At 40.5% G+C, this 22,270-nt stretch overlaps 1 protein-coding gene across 3 annotated transcripts in view; it reads right to left on the bottom strand.

Moving 5' to 3' along the window:
* The window catches only part of CNTN1 (contactin 1), a 392,308-nt gene that overhangs the window by 101,062 nt on the left and 268,976 nt on the right, over positions 1-22,270 (bottom strand). For all 3 annotated transcript variants that reach the window (XM_075551884.1, XM_075551883.1, XM_075551882.1), the window contains exon 16: positions 10,805-10,925. In XM_075551884.1, the coding sequence (XP_075407999.1) occupies positions 10,805-10,925 (121 nt within the window). The remainder of the gene's footprint in view (positions 1-10,804; positions 10,926-22,270) is intronic.

Raw genomic sequence — 22,270 nt, forward strand, 5'->3', positions numbered from 1 at the left:
TCTGAGCACTAAAGCGCCCAAGCCATAGTATCACCTCGTATGCATATGATTGTTAAGACACTGAATAATGTCTCGCAAAAAACGATGCATTTGAACTGTGATTCTGGCAAACTACTGAAAGTCCCATGGACTGCCAAAAGAACAAACACATCTGCCCTGGAAGCAGGACAGTCAGAAGGTGTGTCAAAACAAGGCAAGACTTAGTCTCACGTACTTTAGACATGTTACTCAGAGTGCCCTGTCCCTGAAAAGACATAAAAAAAAAAAAGAGGAAGGTCATGGACAAGAGGGACAGAAATAGTGGCTGGAGTAATCGGCTGTCGCAGGGCAGTGTTTTGCTCTCTGCTACACCGGGTCGCTGTGAGTCTGAAAGACTTGATAGCACCTAACAATAGCACCATCTCCTCAGTCGCTGCATCATGCCCCTGGGTTTGAACTTTACATCCTGCATCCGTAAAATGATAGGCCAAAATCACATGTTGTGAGTTATTCTGAGTATTTCTGATAGATTTTCAATTTTTTCTAGAAATTTTTCATACACAGAAAATACAATTTCAATGTATTGATGAACTTTTTTTCAGGTGGCTATGGGAAGGCTATTAATTTTAATGTTAGGGATTTTTTGCTCCCTCCCTCCCCCCCCCCAAATACGATTGCTGATTAGTTCTAAACTTGAAACATTCAAACTATTATCTAAATTTTGTATTTATTATCCTCAGTCATGCATTTGTGACAGTTAGGAAGTACCATACTCTACGAAGTTTCATTTGATCAGAGTGTGCTGATTTTCAGTGGAAAGGAGAATACTTAATTTCTGGGCATACTTTGCTATTAATAGATGCCTTGCTGGGGTTCAGTACAGCGTAGGGTCGGGACACATCACATGGCGCCCAGGCAGTCATTCTTCCAGCCAGCGCGGGCAGCAAGGGTCATTTTCCTATCTCCACCCTGCAACGGCTGATGGCAGGGCATCTCTAGCTACGTGTCTGTGGCAAGGTTTCCTTGGCCAAAGTAAATGGAAAGCAGAGGCAATTATCCAAATAGCTGAGGTAAATGTGTGTTTTTCTGCCCCAAATACTTGGAAAAATTACCTCACTTTGAATGGACTGTGAACCTGGGTGCATTTTTCTGTCGATCACAAATCTTCATCTTTCCTGGAGCTCTGCAAGGACCAGTGTGTGCACCATGTACCTGTCGTACATGAGGATGTGTGAAGCCTTCTTGTCTGCATTCCCTAATTAAAAGGCCTATTAATGGAGACCTATCATGCCTTAATAATTTTGAATATAAATCCTCATTTACTTATTGACTAGCTTGAATGTAACAATTCTTAAACACATGGGGAAGTATGCGCCAGGTACCACAGAAATCTAAATGCTGATTTAGTACTGACAAGTTCACACATTTATTATGACTGCAGACTTTGTCATTTGTCTTCACAGTTCCATAAAATTCCGAAATCAGTCATATAAAATGCATTCTAAACAGTTAAATAAGAAATAGTAATGTAAAAATGTTAGATAAATGTCCCTGGCTTTAGCATTTCCTATGCTGTTTTTCAATTGTATGGTATTTTGGTAGTGCATAGTAGATAAAGAGAGGGGAAAGGGAAAGGTGCAGAAACTAAAATCAATGACTTTTGTTATATTATAACAAAAATCATAGCAAAGATTTTGTAATACTTTAACACAGTGAGTTTTAGAATTTAGTTTTATCTCTTTTTGGAACCAAAGTAACTGTTTTACACTATATAATAAGTAATATTGGATAAATACCTCACATTTATTTGTATTCCAAGTTTATAAAATAATAGGATAATATATATATCTTAAATTGCATATTTAAATTTCAAGATATAGCTGTGATTTTATACATGCAGAAATGGAAATGAAAAATGACACGATTTTCCAAAAGTGAAACCATCTGAATACTTTTTCCTCAGACAAGGCACTATTTGCTGTGTTTTTCAAAGGAACAATCAAAATTTATATGGAATGACTTTTCTATGTAAAGCAAAAAATACACATTTTCCTGGATAGAGAAGAAGAGTATGCTCTTGATATGACTCAGCTAATGAAGAAAGTAGGGGCAAAATCAATACTGAGCACGTTTTCTGCAGAAAAGACCATTAGCAAACCCTCATGATTTTAAAATACATTATTCAGACAGAGAGCTATATTGGCAGCTTACGTCAGCTCTTCATGGTTATCTTATTTTAACGTATCCAACAAAGGATTTCAAAGTACCTTAGTCATCAACCAAAATGACTTCCTTTACAGAGTCGGGTCATCATGACATTAGATTGAATAATGAGAACTTCAATGAATAAAATAAAGATTATATTTATCTGGAATCTGTTCCTGTTTGGCACGTATGGACTTTGGTCATAGAAATGGAGTCAAAAGCTGCATATTCTCTCTCTCTCTCTCTCTTCCCTCCCCAAATAAAAAGAAATCTACACATAGTAACATGAATACAAATGACTGCCAAAAGTATAAGCTACATAACTTGTTCTGAGAGGTGATTACATTGTTCCGAGCTGCCTTAACCTGAGCTGCCCTTTGTTCAAAATGTTTTCAGATATCCTGCCATGTAATAATGGTGGGGTTGGGAACCAGACACAGAACGGTAGGAAATGTCTCTGTGTATGTAAATACTATCCTTGAGTGAAGACACAGTGTTTAATATGTGTACATAAAATATGTTGGAAAAGGATAACGGTGACTGCAATTGCTATTTTCTCAGTATTAATGGCAACCATGTTGCTCAGCTGGGAGTCAGAGAGGGCTTCCTCACGGCTGGTAGCCTTGCCAAGGGTATTTCTAATACTGCCAAAATGCCCAGGAAAGCGGTCAAACACATACATGCCAAAGTCTAACTTCTTGCTTTTTTTTTTTTCTAACTTCTTGCTTTTGTGGTCTAATGTTATAGTCAATTTTTGAACGTTATCCAAAAGTGCACTCAGGAAGGGGAATTTAGATTTGGCAAGCTGCATATGTATGTTCCACAACTACTAGTGAAAAAATGCTGTCAAGTTTTCCTCTGAATGAAGTTTTTTTAGTGAGCCAGTTTGAGGTGCTCCAGGAAGGCCATTTCTCAGGAACATTCTCAGGAAGTTGTTTGCCCACATAAAGCCATCACTGGAAAAACGTTTACTTCCATGGTGCTGCCATTTCTTTACAACTGTTTTAAAAGCGAAATTTGCATTACTTCTCTTAATATGAACTTTAAAATACAAAGACTGACATATCAAAACATAATAACTTTTTTAAAACCCAAGAACCTGATTAGGCCATAGGATCTTTAAATATCATATGCATTTATATTGATTGCCATTCTAAATCTCTCTGGATACATTATGTAATTCTGCTTTGAATAATCCATTTGGGTTATCCCCTTGAAGAATATAATATGTTAAATGTTTAATATATGCTCTTTGATAGGAAAAAATGCTATTAGTAGTCTTTTAAAAACAACGTAGAAAGCGATTGTGCCTAGACTGGAATTACATGCGCGTCAAGTTGTCGGCGTGTCTACATGGGTGTTTCAGTGTGTTTCGAAGCATTGGCTGCTCAGAGGAGGTTTTTTGTGGCCCTCTCCTAAAAAAACCATGGGTTGTTGAAGCTAACGCTGCCTTATTTAATGTGGACTACTGCATTACTTTAACCATGCCAAAATAATGAGAGGGTGAGGGAAAACTATGAATTAAATCTTTTTACTTTGCTGGACTGCCTTGCTCCGTTTCCATGCCATTCCTGTTCCTTAAGTCACACTCCCCTTGCAGGGCGTCCAGCAAAATGTTAGTGTCAGGTTTTTAATTGTTGCCTGATTTTCTGATTGACTTGTAAAGGGCAAATTGAAATAAAGCCATGCTTTCCATGGTTTCCCTAGAACAATTTCCAAAGAGCAGTTACAGGCTGTTTCCCACACTCAGCTTGGCGGCTTGCTAAAAACAGCGATTTGCATATCCAGGCCAGGTTAAAATGCTTGACCACCTGCCATCCCATTAATTGATGTTCTCCTTAATGATAGTCTGTAAAGCTGTGCTCCGTAGATAGTTAGGGAAAGACGGATAGTTGTGCAGGGGAGACGAGAGAGAGGCAGACTAGGCAGGGGCGGGGTGCACTTTCTTCTCTGCTGCCTCCAGAAATGCAACTCAGCAAACCCCACTCAGTCATTCCCAAGCCCAGGCGTTGATTGGGTCCACTTGTTTAGAGAGCAGCTTGGTGTCAATTAATCATTCATACATCCTTCTAAGTCTCTCACACAATACGCCAATAGTCACCCTGTACTATTCTTGAAACAAATTCCCTTAACACATATTTTCAGTGTTTTAACTTTTTATTATGAAGTGACTGGGATTCACTTACAGTTAGAAGAATCATTACTGAGTGATCCTTCCGACAGACGCTTCATCTATTCTCTTCTAAGAGTGATGTCTTTTTAAACTAAAGTCACCACCAGGAATCTGCTACGGGTATAACCCAGTCACTGCACTCAGGGGTAACCAGTTTTATGCGCGCTCTTTTTGTGCATGGTTATTCTAGGCAATCTTCTTATGTAGTAGAAATGGCTGCCCGCCATGCAGCCTCAATTCAGAATGGTTCCTGTCCCAAGGGCCCCTACGATACCCTTGTAGAGCCACCACCATTTCCCTGCCTGACCCCCCCTCGTCTCGATCGCTAGAGTTTGATCATATCTAGGCTGCTGTATAAATGGAATCATACCATGCATGACCTTCTGAGACTGGCCTTTTCGTTCCGCATCATTCCCTTGAAAATTCATCCAAGCTGTTGTGTTGACCAATAATTTCTTTTTGTTGCATAGTATCCCAAACAAACAAACAAACAAATAAATAAACTCACTCTCACTGAGTGGATGCCAGCTCATAGCGACCCTGTAAGACAGGGGAGAACTGCTCCTCCCTGTGTGCTCGTGAAGCTGGAACGGTTTGCAGGAGTAGAAACTCCCACCTGCTTCTGTCAGAGAGGCTTGTGGCTTTTGAACTGCTGACCTTGAGGATCACAGGCCAATGTGTAACCAATATGCCAACAAGTCTGTCTGCAGCTGCCAGCCTCTGCAGCCTCCAACCAGCCTGTGGTATCCCTGCTGATCACCGACCCCAACTCTAAGGAAGAAGCAGCCTGCAGCTTAAGCGGTCACTCACGGACTTGATACCTGCCTGGATTTAGGAAGCCACTTTCTTGATGTAAACCCCTCTGTGCATATATTACAGATGTGTCGCTTGTTTTGCTTTTATAGAGAATCCAGCCTAAGACAATCTGTTTGCATACATTCCCCTTTATCATTCATACTTTGTATCATTGATTTTTAAAATTTCAATATAAATTTCAAGCAAAAAACACCATGAGAGGAAAATTCATCAGTCTTATCAGGCTTTGAGCCCTAAGAATTTTCTGTAGTCTGGTTTAGCCTAAATTGGCTATATTTTTCCTCGGGTTTATTGATTTCTTTTCAACATGGTCTGGGGCATCTCAGAGCTTTATCCTGGGATCGTTCTCTGTGTTTTCCTGAAATTCACCTGGATTATTTAAGATGTTTCTTTAGAGATGAGTCTGTTAAGGATACATTCTGTTTGACTGACTATAGCTTTATTTAGTTTCGATGATATTTTGTCTAGATACTCACTTTTTGAAGGACAGTTATTTTTCCTTCAGCACATCAGAGGAATAATTCAGCTATTGTATTATCTATATGCCGTTGTATAATAAATTACTCAACACTTAAAGGATCAAAACAACAAAAGATATTTACCATTTCTCACAGTTCTTGTGAGCCAAGAATTTCTGAGTGATTTAGCTCAATGGCTCTAGATTAAGGTCCCACCTGAAGTTATAATCCTGACGTTATCCAGGATTAATGCCACCTGAACACCTGACTGACCTGGAGAATTTTCACCCAAGTTGCTTCACTAAAACGAATGGCAAAGCATTCACGACTCTATTACTTGAGGATAGAGTGTTTTCACAAAAAATAACATCTGCATGATGGAAACATAGAAGAAAAACAGAAAGTGGAATGAGGAAACCAAGGTACAGGACAACTTTGGAATCACCTGATCCATATGTCTCCAGGACTTGCAGTCAGCTGGGGAGCTGAATGACAATAAAGGGTGGAGGTTGCTCCCGGGAGAGGATGAGACTCTACACCTCTCTTCTGGTGTCCCTTCCCCGAGAGCTGAGGATGCAGTCAGTGGACAGGAAAAACCGGCCGGAGCATTTCAGTCAGTAGCGTTTATGACAGCTACCAAAGAGCATGGGCCTCAGGCTGGGACCATTTTCAACAGATTACTTTTGATTGGCAGCAATTGATTTTGTCTTCTTTATTTCCCAACCACTCCATTCCTTACACTTTTTTTTAATATTAAGGGTGTATTCTCTGAGTAATAAGTTCCATGAAATCAGGTGGAGGCTTATATACCTTTTTAGCTGTGTTTCATTATATATAATTTCAGTTTTATATTTGGAAGCATTCAAATGTATAAAACCCACTACTTTCATTCTAAATTCAGTCCCTAAAAGCATGGAGAAAAGCACAAGTCGACAATATATATTTCTCTCTCATACAAATTACTTTCAACACTCTTTAGGCACAGACCACACACAAAGTAGTAATTACAAATGCATATACGCACAGCAAGTGTTTATTATGTATTCACTCACTTCAAGGTAGTACAGCTAAAATAAATATATATTATCACAATTATGCTTAGGTATTTCTAATTAGGCTATAGCTAGGGCATCATGGCTTATGTACTATAAAATTAAAAAATTAATCGCATAGGAAATTGCTTTTCCTGTTATTCTACACACACTACCTCTCATCACTAATCCCAAAATCTGTGGTTCAGATCAATGATAGTTGAATATATATTTGGAGAATTCTCACAGAATATCTGACATAGACTATGTGTGCATTGAGAAATAGGTGCACTTCTGAAATGTTTAGTGCAAATTGGGATTTTTCTAAGTCAATTCACATTTTAAATGTGTGTGAGAGAGAACGATAAGGCTTTCTACTTCCATAAACAGCTACAGTCTCAGAAATCCACATGGGTAATTGTACACTGCCCTATAGAGTCACTATGAGTCAGAATCAACTCGATGACAATGAGACTTTTTTAAAAGTTAGGCACATATATGTGTATTTATGTATATATTGGTATGTAAGTATAGATAGATGGAGATATATCACTATACTGTAACATGAAGTGAATACAGGAACCCTGATCATATAGTGGTTTACAAGTTGGACTGCTAACATCAAGATCAGCAGTTCAAAGGCACCAGCTGCTCCATGGGTGAAAGAGGAGGCTTTTATGATCTAGAAAGGGTGGGAAACCCACAGGGGCAGTGCTACCCTGTCCTCTAAGATTGCTATTAGGCAGAATCGACTCAGTGGCAGTGAGTATGAAGTAAATTATCATCCCTTAGTTTCTCTCTTTAGAGAATCTTGATCTAAGTGGGCAGAGAGATGAAGATTTTTAATGCCCTTTGGCCCATTGCCAGTGGTGTATAAAAGAATGAAAATCATTAGTCATTTCCCAGTGAAACTGCACATGTTTATGGAGGTTTATATGTAATTTCAGGGGTCCATGAAACCCTTGAAGCATGTTCATAATTTCTTAGTCTAGTTTTTTAAATTGACCTTGATAGACAAAGGGGCAAAAAGAATATTACTGAAGGCAGGCCATGTCTTTCTTACATTTGCAATGATTATAAGAAATAATCTCTTCAATTTTATATCAACCAATTTACAAATCTAAAGAACATTTAAACATATACTTTTGTATACTTGTGACATAAGGTAATATATATTTTAACAATGTATGTGGAAATGTATTTGACTATGTCGATTACAATTTTCTCTTGATATAAAATGACCAGCAGTAAGTCAGTGGCCACTGACTCACCTCATGGCGATGCCCTGTGGGGCAGACACAGGTGGGGCAGAGTAAACCTGGGCTTGCTCCATCAGGCTTTCCATGGGCATATTTTAACATTAGGCTGCCAAACCTTTTTGCCCAATGCACATGAACCCTCGATCCGTCAGTAGTCAGGCATGCTAACCATTTGCAAACTCTGGAGATTCCATTTTTGAAAATGAGTTTCTTTCCGTAGGAATACATTTTGGAGATGAGGACTATGTAAACACTAACCATGCAAAGCACCGTTTACTATCTCCTTGTATAGTTTAATAAGGAGCCCTCGTTGTCCAGCGGTTCACGAACATCCTGCCATAGCCCAGGAAGGTCCGAACCTGCGCTACATTGCAACCACGTGCACTCGCCCGGTTCCATTGCTCTGGGTCAGTGGTTCTCAACCTTCCTGATGCTGCGACCCTTTAATACAGTTCCTCATGTTGTGATGACCCCCAACTATACAACTATTTTCATTGCTACTTCATCACTGTAATGTTGCTACTGTTATGAATCATAATGTAAATATCTGATATGCAGGATGTATTTTCATTGTAAAAATTGAACATAATTAAAGCATAGTGATTAATGACAAAATAATATGTAATTATATATGGTGAAATATTTATGTGTTTTCTGATGGTCTTAGATGACCCCTGTGAAAGGATCATTTGAACCCTCCCCCCTTCCCAAAGGGGTCGCGACCCACAGGTTGAGAACCGCTTAGCCTGTCATTTCCCTGAGAAATAAAAGGCTTTAGAGCAGTGGTCCTCAACCAGTGGGTCGCAACCCCTTTGGGGGTAGAACAACCCTTTCACAGGGGTCACACAAGACCATTGCAAAACACGTATTTTTGATGGTCTTCAGAACCAAGATACCTCTCCTCTGTCCATGTCCAGGTGTGTCTGCACCCAGGCAGATACACCCACATATGAGTACCGGGCATGAAGACTGTTACCCATGCTACACCATGCTTTGAGACAAAATTTCATTTATTTGTCATTAGAAATAAATATTCACAATATATAATTACATGTTATTTTTGTGATTAATCACTATGCTTTAATTATGGTCAACTTGTAACAATGAAAATACATCCTGCATATCAGATATTTACATGACCATTTATAAGAGTAGCCAAATTACAATTATGAAGTAACAACGAAAACAATTTTATGGTGGGGGGGTCACCACAACATGAAGGAACTATATTAGAGTCACGGCATTAGGAAGGTTGAGAACAACTGCTTTAGAGAAATAAATGTCCAAACTTTTTTTGTCCCAAATACTCTAAATGGGAATTATAAACCTAAATGAACCTTTCTTTGGCTGAGGAATCTGTAACCCCAGAGTTTCTTTTTCAGTAAGTGGTTATGAACGTAAACCGCTGCAGTCTCAGAAACCGCAGGGCAGTTCGCGCCTGTCCTGCAGGGATGCTGTGAGCCGCGCTGGACTCAGTGGGACTGAGTTTGCTTGTTTGCTTGCTTGTTTGGGTCATGAGTGTTTCAGTCCATTTGGAAAAAGGAACTTCATCCAGACTCCTTATTGACCTATCACTAACTATTCAGCTGGCATAAAAGAATTTTCAGTATTTTCCCAAGGTGGCTTGGGGTATCCCATTTTATCAATGCTGTGTATGGAAATGTGGTAGATACATACAATTAAGTGAAACTATATCAATCCAGTTCTGGAAGGGGTATTAAAAAATACATCATACGTGTCATTTTATTTACTCATACTTGATTTGTACCCAAACTAACTACAAAATCTGCAATTAATTAATGATCAATAAACAGTTCTAGCAGCACAAATTTAGCAGCACAGAGAGCAAGAAGAGGAGAACACCATGGAACTCTTCAAAGGAGCTCATCGATCAACTACGTTAAAAATGATTGAATGCATCATTTAATAGATAACTCAGATAAACAGGTTGCAATAAAACACACTGGGAAAATAGTAATGCTGGAAGACAGGCGCTCATATTTGGCACACCCGGAAAGGATTCGTGACTCTGGTAATACCTGAACCAAGCTTTGAACACTGGACAAGATTTGGAGAAGGAAAGATGCGAAGATGGCATGGATGTCAAGCTGTAAATGAAGGCCCTAGAGGATCGATCCTGGGTATGCCTGTGAGACAAGCAGAGGCATGCACTTCACTTTGAAGTGAAGCAGCTGAAACGGCGGAAAGCGATGCCTGGAACTGCCCGCGCCAAGCTGCAGACTGGCCGTCATTCTGCGAGAAGTGCGGAGGCAAGAGTCAGCTCACGACTCTCTATCAGGTGCAGTGAGCTCCCAGCCTTGTCTCAGAGAAAGAACAGCTGCAGGTCACAACAGGGTCCCATTTTCAATGCGTGTGGATCTCAGCACGTCTCAATTACACTGAGTGAATGAACAGAAGCCTGAGTCCAAAAATCAGGGACAAATAGATCCATGATACCCACACAAATTAAACTTTTATGTTAAGATGATATTGATAAATATATAGCATCCGAGCCTAGACTAAATAGCATCTGAACTGAAAACAAAACAAAAGGGAAACAGCATTACACTCCACACACTGAAAGGATTAGCATGAAATGAGAACTTCTGGTAAATACTAAGTATAAAGACACAAACATTTAGTAGGAGGTATGCGGTACAAGTTTCTAGAAGACATGTAGTTAGTAAAACAAACAAAATCAGTGTTGTTTACTACTTGTCTGGCATAGATCATCATTAGGCATGGGTGAGAAGCTGTTTTCAAGGATAAAATCTCTAAATATATAAGATTTTGAGCCAGAGTTACCAGAAGATTACACATATTTATTTAAGTCAAATACTTTTGGTTTTGTGATTTTTTTCGATTTAATGTTGAAATTCTTACCTCGCACAACAAGGTCAGCAGAAGCCGAAGAATTGTCCACAATTGTCTGAGCAGCGCATGTGTACCTTCCAGCATGTTTCAACTGGGCGTTTCGAATAAGCAGCTCCCCATTGGAATCTAACTGTTGGCAGACAACAGCAGTCATTCAAATCAGCAAGTTGCTCACCGGTGACATGGCTTTGGGGTCACAGAGGTACATTTCTCCCCTATCAAAATGAGCACCGCATGAGGTTCTTTACCTGCAGGGATGTGCTCAAGTTACTGAACGGTGAAAACTACGGTGACTGAATAAAAGTCCCTTTTAGTCATCACTCACTCCTTCGACATGCTATTATTTCTTTTATCAGAGCATGATACTAGCAAAAAAAAATTTTTTTTTTAAGGAGCCTGAGTGGCACAGTGGCCATGTACTCGGCTGCTTACCAGAAGGTCAGTGGCTCAAACCAACTATTAGCTCCAAGGGAGAAATGTAAGCAATGCCATTCTGCTTCCAATACCACACACAAAAAATGTACACCCCCGGAAACCTGGGAGGCAGTTCTCTTTTACTTTGGGCTTGCTATGAGTCAGAAGCAATCATCCAGTAAGGGATTTGGTCCTTTCTCTCTCTCTCTCTTTTAATATTATCAAACTCCAATAGATTGAATGATTTCATTGCTATGTTTTAATGAGAATTATAGAAGTTCAATAATCTAATTGCTGTCACTGAGGATAAATAAATGTGCTTAACTTGGACTGCAAAGAATTGCGACTGTGGTTTCCCAACACCATTCTAATTGGCTTATGTTGAGATTGATAGTTCTACACCCATACATTTTATCACCAAAATATAACTCTTGGAAGACAAGGATACTTATTTTATTCACTGCTAATTTTTAGTGCTTAAAAAAAGTCACAGTTCATACCTTTTTGGAAGGAATATCGAAAGAAGCTCACATATGATAATAAGACATTACTATATCAATGCAATTTCTAGAGATCGCCCATAGAGTGCTTACTATGTACCAGATCCAGTGTTGACCACAAAACAAAACAAAGGGGAAAAGCCCAGTTCCATCAAGTTGATTCTGACTCACAGTGAACCTCTCAAAGATTTCAGAGACCATAAACCTTTTGGGGAGCTGAACCATCTCATCTTTCTCCTAAGGAACAGAGAGTGCATTTGAACCAACAGCTTCGTGGTTAGTGGTCCAACACCTAACAGCACAGCAGAGCTCCTTAGATCCTGTGCAATTTTATGTATCATCTGACAACAGCCCTTCGATGCAGGTCTGTTTGACTAAAGATCAAGTGGTTCCAGGCCACTCTGCTTCTTTGTCCTGTGAGAGGAGTGGGTCAAAACAATGGTCATGCACATTATCTCCAAAATATTTTCCCAGAAGAAATATTTTAAACACTCAAGTCTTAAATTGGCTTTCCTATAAATCACACATAATGACTTAATGTTAGCATCGTGGAAAGCCAGATATATGAATGGGTTAAAAAATAAATGGTTAACATTTCACTTAATAAAGAAGGCTTGTCACTTATTTGCCAGCTGTGAGCCTACGGTGGGTAAATGTTGTTACGGTGCTAGAAGCTCGGCCTCCGTATTCCCATGGCCGGCAGGTCACCTATGGTGAAAAACATTCAGCCGAGCTTTCCGACTCTGACCGAGTAGGAAGGAAGGATGGATAACATACTTCTGAAAATTAGCCAATGAAAACTTCTGTGTGGCACAATACACGATTACACTCTTTTTTTCCTGTGAACTTCGTATGTTGGTTGCAAAATATTTCAAGTCAAAAGCTAATCTGATACTAAACACCCCCTACCTCAATGAGTCATGTTATTAGATTGCATTTTTTAATTCTCAGAAAATTGAAATTTGAAATGTTTTAGTCCTCTATTACAATAAAAATTAAAATCACACTGAGGTTGGAAAAATAAGATAAAGATGAACAAGTTACAATACCCTAAGAGTCCTTGTTCTCTTGCTAACATGATGTATATCTAATATTTTTAAATGAAATTGCTCTTTATTTTCTCAAACTTCCCGTTTGAAATGCAATACTTATTTTTTTGTAGGGGCACACACGTGCTTAGGTCTTTGATTCTGTAACACATGTAATAAAGACAAGAACTATTTTATGTCTTAAACCATTTTATTAAACGCCTATCTATTAAAATTTTCCCCAAAAAGCTTTAATTGAACGACTTTGAAAGTTTACAATGCCAAACTCATTAAAGTTCTCTTCTTTGTTTCAGTGTTAGGCTGCAGACAGGTAGAGGTCTGGTTGCTCGCACAGAGCACATACGACGGGAGGCATGTGGTAATTCAGCAAGGTTGCCTCTCACTGGCTCTCTATCTGCAATGTAGCTGGCCAAGGAGAGGCATGGAAACCTTCTCAGAGGGCAAGCGAAGGAGAAATAGTATCATTTTGAGATAGTGGTACACGTATAAAAGCTCCCTCAAGTTGTTCTGGATGGTGCTAGCACTTTCCATACCTCAGGAGAAGCTGAGGTTCCCAGTGGTCGAGAGAACGCTTACAAAGCAAGTAAGGATCATGGGCCTCAGCATATTCTAGCCACAAATTAGATACGAATGCTCCCTCTATTTTCACTAAAAACCGCCGCTTGGCCGAATTACAGCATGTCTCCCTGCGTATGCGGAGGTCTGAATCACATCCTGGAAATTGTGATAGCAGAGCCAGGGATGTTCCAAAGTGTGTGTGAGGTTTACCACTCAGAAATTGCCCAAGTTTAAATCAAAAGACTTCCAGAATATAAATACCCCTTTCTTCCTTTCCCCCGCTCCCTATACTAACGCTGGAAAGCCATTCATGCCATGTAAAGGAATCCGAACCACTTGATTTTAGTATCAAGTTAAAATTGTTATAACAGACGAAGATCAGGTAAGACCAGAGCTAAGATGCCTATGCATCACCAACACGTCCCCTTTGTTGTGTTGTTGTTCAAACAGAAGTGCTTCATGTAATTCACTTGTCATCTTCAGCACCAGATGCGTGTATAAAGTGCTGTGGACGAGGTCACTTTCAGCCGGCTTGTCTTTACCCTGGAGCTGCAGGAATCTCGGGAGCCAAGCTCCCCATACAGACTCCACAAGTAATCAGAGGGGTGTCTTGAGCGACACCAACGACGAAGCCCTTGGTTGCTGACCAACTGGTTGGTGGTTCAAATCCTTGGAGCAAAGGTCTGAGGGTCCTCCTGAATTTGGGCCACAGCCTTGGAAACCGTTGGGAATACATTTGTCCTAGTGAGCACAAAGAGGCCACCAAGAGTCGGAATTTCCTGGATGGCACCGGTTACCTCCCGAGTTTACTGCTGGAAAATGTCCAATGAAATGAGCAGTTACTAGTAGTCATGGTGTTTTAGGGCCTGAAAAGGCCAGGAAAGTTGGGTACTGAGACAGAGGAAGGTCTGCTGAGATTCTCGGATTCCCTAACTATTGTCCAATTAATAGCTAGTAATAAGAGAGGAGAGAGATTTTGGCTTGGAGCAAAATGCCTTTGTGAGTGTTGTGTGGGTCACAAAACTATTTTAGAGGATTGCACAGCCACTGCCTTTTTCTTTCCCTGTTCAGTAACATTCAGGAGTATTGCATTTCTAAGGAACAGCACATCTATCCTCTACGACACAAGCCAGTCTAGGAGATGCTTCCTTCTATTTGGACTCCGATCATTTTTGTTCACTTGACATTCTGTGTTCCAAACAATAACCTTTCTCTTTATTTCCCATCCATCGTGCTTGAGATTATTCACTGGGCAGCCCCCACGTTTGCATCGGTCCCTTTATCTTTATGTTGACACACGATTTCTCAAGCTTGGTACTACTGACAACTTACCTTGATCATTACTTTAGGGGCTGGCCTGGGCCTTGTACTCTGCCCAGAACCAGCACTTCTAACAGATCCCATAACACCCCAATACCCACACCCGTGACAACCGAACACGTTTCAAAACCCTGCCAAGTGCTCCCCAGGGAATGAAACACTTCCCGTGGAGCGCCACACCTTCAGGGCTGACGTCTCCTCTGTGCCTGCCTTGTTTCCTTCTGCTCCCCGCACCCACTCCGGCCGAATCTGACCTTCCCAAATCCCTACGTCACCCGATCACTCACATTCTTGTTCAGCAAAATGGAAATGACCAAGATATTTTCTGTTTTATAATGATTATTATTAATATCCTTTGTATTTTTCTCTCTTCCTTTGGCCCATTTTCAGAAGGAAAAATTCTGTTCAAAATGAAAGGACCCTCTAATATGAAATGGTTATTTCTGAAATAAAAACACTCTCATAAGGCATGCTCAGTATAATGAATATTTTCTTCAAAAAAATAAGTAAAAATCTTAAGGTAAGGGCCACATTTGTCTGGAAGGGAGTGCTCTCTATGCGGTATCGTCTCTCTCTTTATATGCCTACAAACTAGCAAAGATGCAAGAGACTCTACCTATCTAAAAGTGTGTCTTACGAATTCCCCAAAATGTTACATTCGATCACTTGAAGCTAAATATAGCATTTTACAGTGAAAAACAAATGCTGCTAACAGGATAGGCAGAGTCAAGTTATTGGAATACCCTGAGTGAATGGCAAGCGTCCACTAATAAAATTTTGTAGAATAACGTATAATCTTTGCAATGCTCTCAAGCATTGTATCAAACAATCGATGCTAATTTAAGTAGGTATAAAAGAACCTCCTCAAAAGGTCAAGCTCATTTCCACAGAGGCAATTCTGACCCACAGCATGGAGACCCTGTCATCTGGAGGAGAACTGGCCCTGGGGTTTTCAAAACTAAGCCTGGACAGGAGTAGAAACCTCAGGGCCTCCCCACAGAGGGGCTGGGCTTTTGAACCGTGGCCATTGCGGTTAGCAGCCCAATTCATGACCCATGGTGCCATCAAAGCTTGTCTTAAATAGGTACAGTTATGAATATTTACAAATGGGTTGAAAACTGAAGTGGTGAAGCTATACAGGCTGACTGGTTGACTTCAAATTCCTCCTCTCTCAGTAATGCGTTATGGGATTAATCTGGTCAACCTACTTAAACTTTTTAACCCACAGTTTTTGCCCCCTCAGACTTTAAGCAAATCGTGATACCAACTTTGCAGAGAGTGAGAAACACTTAAAAAGCATGTAACCTACTGCTGCAGTTACCTTTATCTAAATGTCGATTATCCTTCTTCTCCATTGCCTTCCCTTAAGAAACAAACAGGCTTGAAGGTAAACAAGCGGCCATCTAGCTCAGACGCAACAAAGCCCACATGGAAGAAGCACACCAGCCTGTGTGACCACCAGGTGTCAAAGGGATCAGTTATCAGGCATCATCAGAACAAAAATTTTATCATAGTGAATCAAGAGGGGGAAGTGCAGAGTGGAGACCCAACGCCCATTTGTAGCTCACTGGACATCCCCTTACAGAAGGGTCTCAGGGAAGAGACCAGCCAGTAAGGATGCGATGTAGCAACGATGAAAAATACAACGTTCCTCTCATTCCTAAATGCTTCCTTCCCTGACCCCCCCACCCCCTGCACCCGCTATCATGATCCCAATTCTACCTTGCAAGTCTGGCTAGACCAGAGGGTGTACACTGGTACAGATAGGAACTGGAAGCGCAGGGAATCCAGGGTGGATGATCCCTTCAGGACCAGTGGTGAGAGTGGCGATACTCGGAGGGTGAGGGAGAGTGGGTTGGAAATGGGGAAACAATTACAAGGATCTACATGTGACCTCCTCCCTGATGGATGGACAACAGAAAAGAGGGTGAAGGGAGACATTGGACAAGTCAAGATATGACAAAATGATAATTTATAAATTATCAATGGTTCATGAGGAAGTGGGGAGCGGGGAGGGAGGGGAAAATGAAGACATGATGCCAGGGGCTTAAGTAGAGAGCAAATGTTTTGAGAATGATGAGGGCAATGAATGTACAAAAGTGCTTTACACAATTGATGTATGTATGGATTGTGATAAGAGTTGTGTGAGCCCTAATAAAATGATTTAAAAACAAAACAAAAAACCCCCAGATTCTTAGAAATGTGTGTCTCACACCAGGTTTCCAATGCAGCAAACAGTATTCCCACAATTGTAAAAAGTGAGGTCAATTCAGAGTGGGAGTGGGGAACGGGAGTCAAAGAGGCAGGGACTAACAGGCAAAAGCTTCTGGAATTTTCAATGAGAAATTGTTAGGTATCTAGGTTTAGGGATAGGGGGCTTGTTGCTGCTACGCCTATAAGGGACCCCACAGAGGAGGTAGGAAAGAAACCAGGCAACCCTTAGACACCCATGGGAAGACCCAAACTGAGCATGCACAGACCCAAGCCCCCTAAGCGCAGGTGAAACCAACACCTTGGACACACCCGCCTTAGGTACATCGCACAGGTGAGCCTAACTCAGCCAAGAGGTCAACCCATACCATCTGCCACGCATTTCCCAGCCAGAAGTTCAACAGAGCCTGGCTGTGGGAAGGCCTCTCTCTCTCTTGCACCCTGCTCCTGGTCAGCGGCAGGTGGAGGTGAGGGTCTCCCTGCCTGGAGCAGACGCATATGCGCCCACTCTGGGCCTCCCCCTCCCCCCAGTTCCATACATGTGAGTCTTCTTTTCCACATGGTTGTCCGTGCACAGATGTGACCCCCGGTGTGACTTCTGCACAGCTTGACACGTTTTCCAGAAATAGCATGTACCCTTTTGAGACTGTAATACCTGACACTTGTCCTGTCCTTCGTAACAACTCACCTGGATTCTACAACGTGCTTTGGTGTGGATTCTTTGAGCGTGCAAAGAAAAGAACCGAGATATAACCCACTTCAGAACCCCAACAGAATGAATGCTTGTGGTTAAAAGGTATTAATGATAACCACTTGCACTATGCTAAGTAGTTTGTAGACAATCATTTAATCTGCACACAACTAAGGTGAAATGACCAGCTCTGTAACCCAGTGAAGCAACATGAATGAGGTAAGTGGATTATTTATTGACAGCATTTTAGAGAAGGGAAATACGAGATGTGCAGGGGTTTCCTCAGGCTCGGGCTCATAGGACGCCAAAAGGAGAGTGGAGTCTGTCTGGGACCCAGGTCTGACTGGTGGGGGGGAGGCTGAGCGATGCTCTGTGAGTTTCATAGATCCATCATGACATGCCATAACTTACTCTGCATTGCAATGAAAAAATGTGCTGTTACCAAAAAGTTGAAAGAAAACACCTCATAAAACAAAAAAAAGAAGAAAAGAACTCAGAATTGAAGTTTAAACGGGGTGGCTATTGTACAAATACGTTTTTGCATTTCAAGGGCTGCCAAGGGAGAGCAATACAATGATATATTTAGATGCATGTTTTGCATGCCACTCGAACTTTCAAAGACAAAAGGTATTATACAATTAAGTTAAATACAATGTATCTCCATTTTGCATGTATTCTAAGAGTTATTGAATTGGAAAATAAAAATATTGTATAGTTGGACTTTCAGTGAATAATGTGTATGGTTATTTGCTGCATCACTGTAACAGAATGAAGCAATTACATTCACTGTCAGTGATTTGATTCCAATTCACAGCGACCCTATAGGGCAGACTGGAGCTGCCTCTGGGGATTTGAGATTCTAACCCTTTACAAGCGTAGCGAGCTTCATCTTTCTCACCCAGAGTGGCTGATGGTTTCAAACAGTAACTTTATGTTAATTTTTGATATACAAAGGGTACCAAACACACACACAAACAAACAAAAATGATGCTCATATGTTTTCTTTATGTGAGAGGGATAGTGCACTTGGGGTTCATTCCACCAAGTCAGACTGTACATCAAGCCCTCTAGATAGAGGTTCTGAAAAGATTGCATAACAGGGTGCGACAAAAAAAGGCCTGATTCGTGGCAGGCAGAGGACTGGTTTTGCCACCACAACAATGCACCTGCTCACACAGCCATCTCAGTGCACCAGTTTTGGGCAGAAAAACAGCATGCCTCTCTTGCCCCACATACCTCACAGATATGACAAATATACAAATATATTAACTATAATGGAGAGTACTTTGAAGGTGATAAGGTTGCTTTGTAAAAAAAAAAAAGTACATGCACAGCTTAAAAAAATTCCAGTTTGGGCGGGGTACCCCTTCGTATATTTTGATGTACGTTTGCATGTGATATACATTGAGCATGTGTAAACAAAATCATATATCATCACATACACACACAGCTGACCATGACAACATCATAATAAATAACAGGTTAAGTATGCGGTGAATCCATAAAAGCATAAGTGTCATGACAATTACATTCTAGGTGATGGACTTCATAGTGATGTACATTAAGAAATGTGGTAGATACCATATATACTCATATACATGGTATATACTCGTGCAGAAGCTGAGCTTTTCAGCACATTTTTTAATGCAGGTTTTGTGGCAAAATCTGGTGCCTTGGCTGAGCTTCGGGTTGGCTTATATTCGAGTATATACAGTATGTGCTACCCACGAAACATGTGTTGATCGTGGCCACATAATAATATGCTGTGAATAAAATGGGAGAATAAGGGACATGACAAGAACATTCCCGATCACGGATTTCTTCATTTTTGTCCCCACAATCACAGAATTGATGGTTGGATTACAGGCCTAACAATAAACTATTGCATTTTATAAGGAAAACTAAATTATTTCAAAGAAGGTTTACATAGAGTGGGAGCATGGACTGCAATGGCAATGCTGTTCTTACCTTGTGGGTGCTCGTGATTTACTCTTATTTGCAAATGCAGATCTTCCGTAATGTATAGCTACTTTAATCTCTCATCATCATGTGACTTTAATTAGACGACATAAAAAGCTTAAATTTTAAAATCATCCACAATCTTACCGGTGACAGGTAAGCAGAGGAAATTGTATGTATTTAATATTATAGTTAATAGTCTCAAGTGTGATAGCAAGTGATCTTGGAAACCTTATGCATTGCTGTCACTTAGTGGCCAATTTCAAGAACAGCATGTCAAAACCAAAGCACAATTGACTAAATTAGTGATAAAATTAAGTAGGAAAATGCAAAATTTGGCTTTTGAAATAAATTTTTAGGTTTAAGAATTTCTAGATATTCATACATCACTTAGATCTATTAGTCTGTATCAATCTGTATTATCCCAACATAATTACAATAGCGTTGTGAGTTTTGCTAGCTACCAAAACATTTACATCTCAAATTTAAACTTTCTATTGTCCTTAGGCTTAAGGGAGGCTTTCAACTGCCATGCAGACTACAGTCTCAGAGACCCACAGAGACAGTTCTAACTCAGTCCTCAATGGCTGCTCTGAGTAGGAATGGACTCAATGGCAGTGACCTTGGTTTTGAGTTTCGTCCTCTTAAGGAATCCTGGTGGCTTGGTTGTTACGGGGTGGGCTGCTAAGTAGAGGGTCTGTGGCTTGAAGCCACTTGGTAAAATATCTTTTAGAAGATATGGTGCTCCATAAATATGGGGAACCCTGGAACCTGTATGGGGCAGCTCTACTGTGTCCTGTAAGGTTACTATTCGTTGAAATAGACTCTACCACAGCAATGAGTTGGCTTCTTTTATTGCATTGTAATTCCTATATTTAAGAAGACAAATAGTCTCCAAATATTAAGTTGAAGCTTAATTTAGGGCATTTTGAAGCTCCCAAATCTATTTATATAGACTTAATGCAGCTATGAAATGAATACTGTTTAGGTTCTGGTGGCCTAATGGGTTCCACTGGGCTGCTGACCACAAGGGCTTAGTTAGAAACCAGTGGACACTCTGGGAGTAAGATGATGTGTTTTGCTCTGATCACGCTGGACAGCCTCATAAACCCAAAGGGGCAATTCTATTCTGTTCTGTAGGGTCGCTTTGAGTCAGAATTGACTTCATGTCAGGGGGTCTGGTTCAGTCTGGACAACTATAGTTGTCATGGAAAAGAATCAACCCATATCTACTTTAAAAATCAGATTTTACCTTAGAAATTAAGCTTATACTAAAGGTGAGTCTAAAGGACAAAAGAAGTTCAGAAATCAATTTATAAAAACACAACTCTCTTTTTAGCCATTTTCCCCCTCTTAAAATGATTCAAAAATAGGTAGTATTTGGTATAATTATTCTCAACCTTCCTAATGCCGTGACCCTTTAACACAGTTCCTCATGTGGTGGTGACCCCCAACCATAAAATTATTTTTTGTTGCTACTTCATCACTGTAATTTTGCTACTGTTATGAATCGGGTGACCCCTGAGAAAGGGTCATTCAACCCCAAAGAGGTTGTGGCCCACAGGTGAGAACCGCTGATCTAGACCAAGTAAAAAGATAACAATTTAAAGTACAGTTCACATGTGGAAAGATGAACATTGATTATTACACCAATTGTTGCTCAGGTATATGTAGCTAATAAAAGTGTGAAAAGACATGTTTCCCTATAGTTAAAAATCAGTCTTATTTAACCCGATTGAAAACTTGCTTTGGATTTTTAAATGGAAAAACTCCAGAAGCGTTAAACGTAACACCAAAACAAAAGCAAAATGGAAGATTTAAAAGTATATATAACTATCATATGTATAGGTCAATAGTCATAATTTAGAGATGTTAAAAATTTTGAAATGTCCTGAGTCAATAAAATGTTCAACTTCTATATTAATCATTGACTTCTTAAACTAAGACTACACTTCTCCTTAGTTAACCATATGTTCTAAATTGAGGATTTGAACTGGATCATTCTGGTTCAACCCCCTGCTGAGAATGTACCCTTCCATTCCAGATAATACCAAACCAGAATCTCTATGTTACAGGATCTCAAAGTGGTTTCTGTAGACTCCCGGCTGATTTTTATGTGTCCATTCAGAAACCAAACTCCTGGCCAGCAAGGCCATTCCAACTGAGAGCAGCCCTGTGAGACAGGTGAGAACTTCCCCAGGGGGTGTCAGAGGCTGCAACTTTCCAGGTATTGAAAGCCTCAGCTTTCTTGAGAGTAGCAACTGGTGGTTTCAAACTGCTGACCTTGGGGTGAGCAGCCCAACTCTGCCACCAGGCCTAATTTAAATGGAGATTCAAAGTCAGTGTAGCTGGTGTGGAAATGCAATTTCTCACCTGGGGGTTGAGCCAGAATGAACCAGTTCTAAGCCCTGCTTCTGAGCCCTGGGGGTACAGTGGTTAAGCACTGGATGGCCAACCAGAAGTTCATCAGTTTGAAGCCGCCAGTCGCTCCATGGAAAGAAGACAGGGATTTCCAGTCCTGTACAGATTTACAGTCTCAGAAACTTACATGGGAAGTTCTACCCAGTCCTATATGGTCGCTTCGGGGCGGCACTGACTTGATGGCAATGAGTTTCGGAAGCCCTGCTCTAAACAATTCTTTAGGTTTCAAAATTACATCCTTAGTAGAGAAGACTGCTAAGAGCGATCATCAACCGGCCTTTTAAATACATTGCACACTAGACCACATCTAGCCCAGTGAGTGAGATTCCTATTCCTGATTTACGTCCCAGAG

The sequence above is a fragment of the Tenrec ecaudatus genome, chromosome 6 (assembly GCF_050624435.1).
Source record: "Tenrec ecaudatus isolate mTenEca1 chromosome 6, mTenEca1.hap1, whole genome shotgun sequence".
NCBI classification, from domain to species: Eukaryota; Metazoa; Chordata; class Mammalia; order Afrosoricida; family Tenrecidae; genus Tenrec; species Tenrec ecaudatus.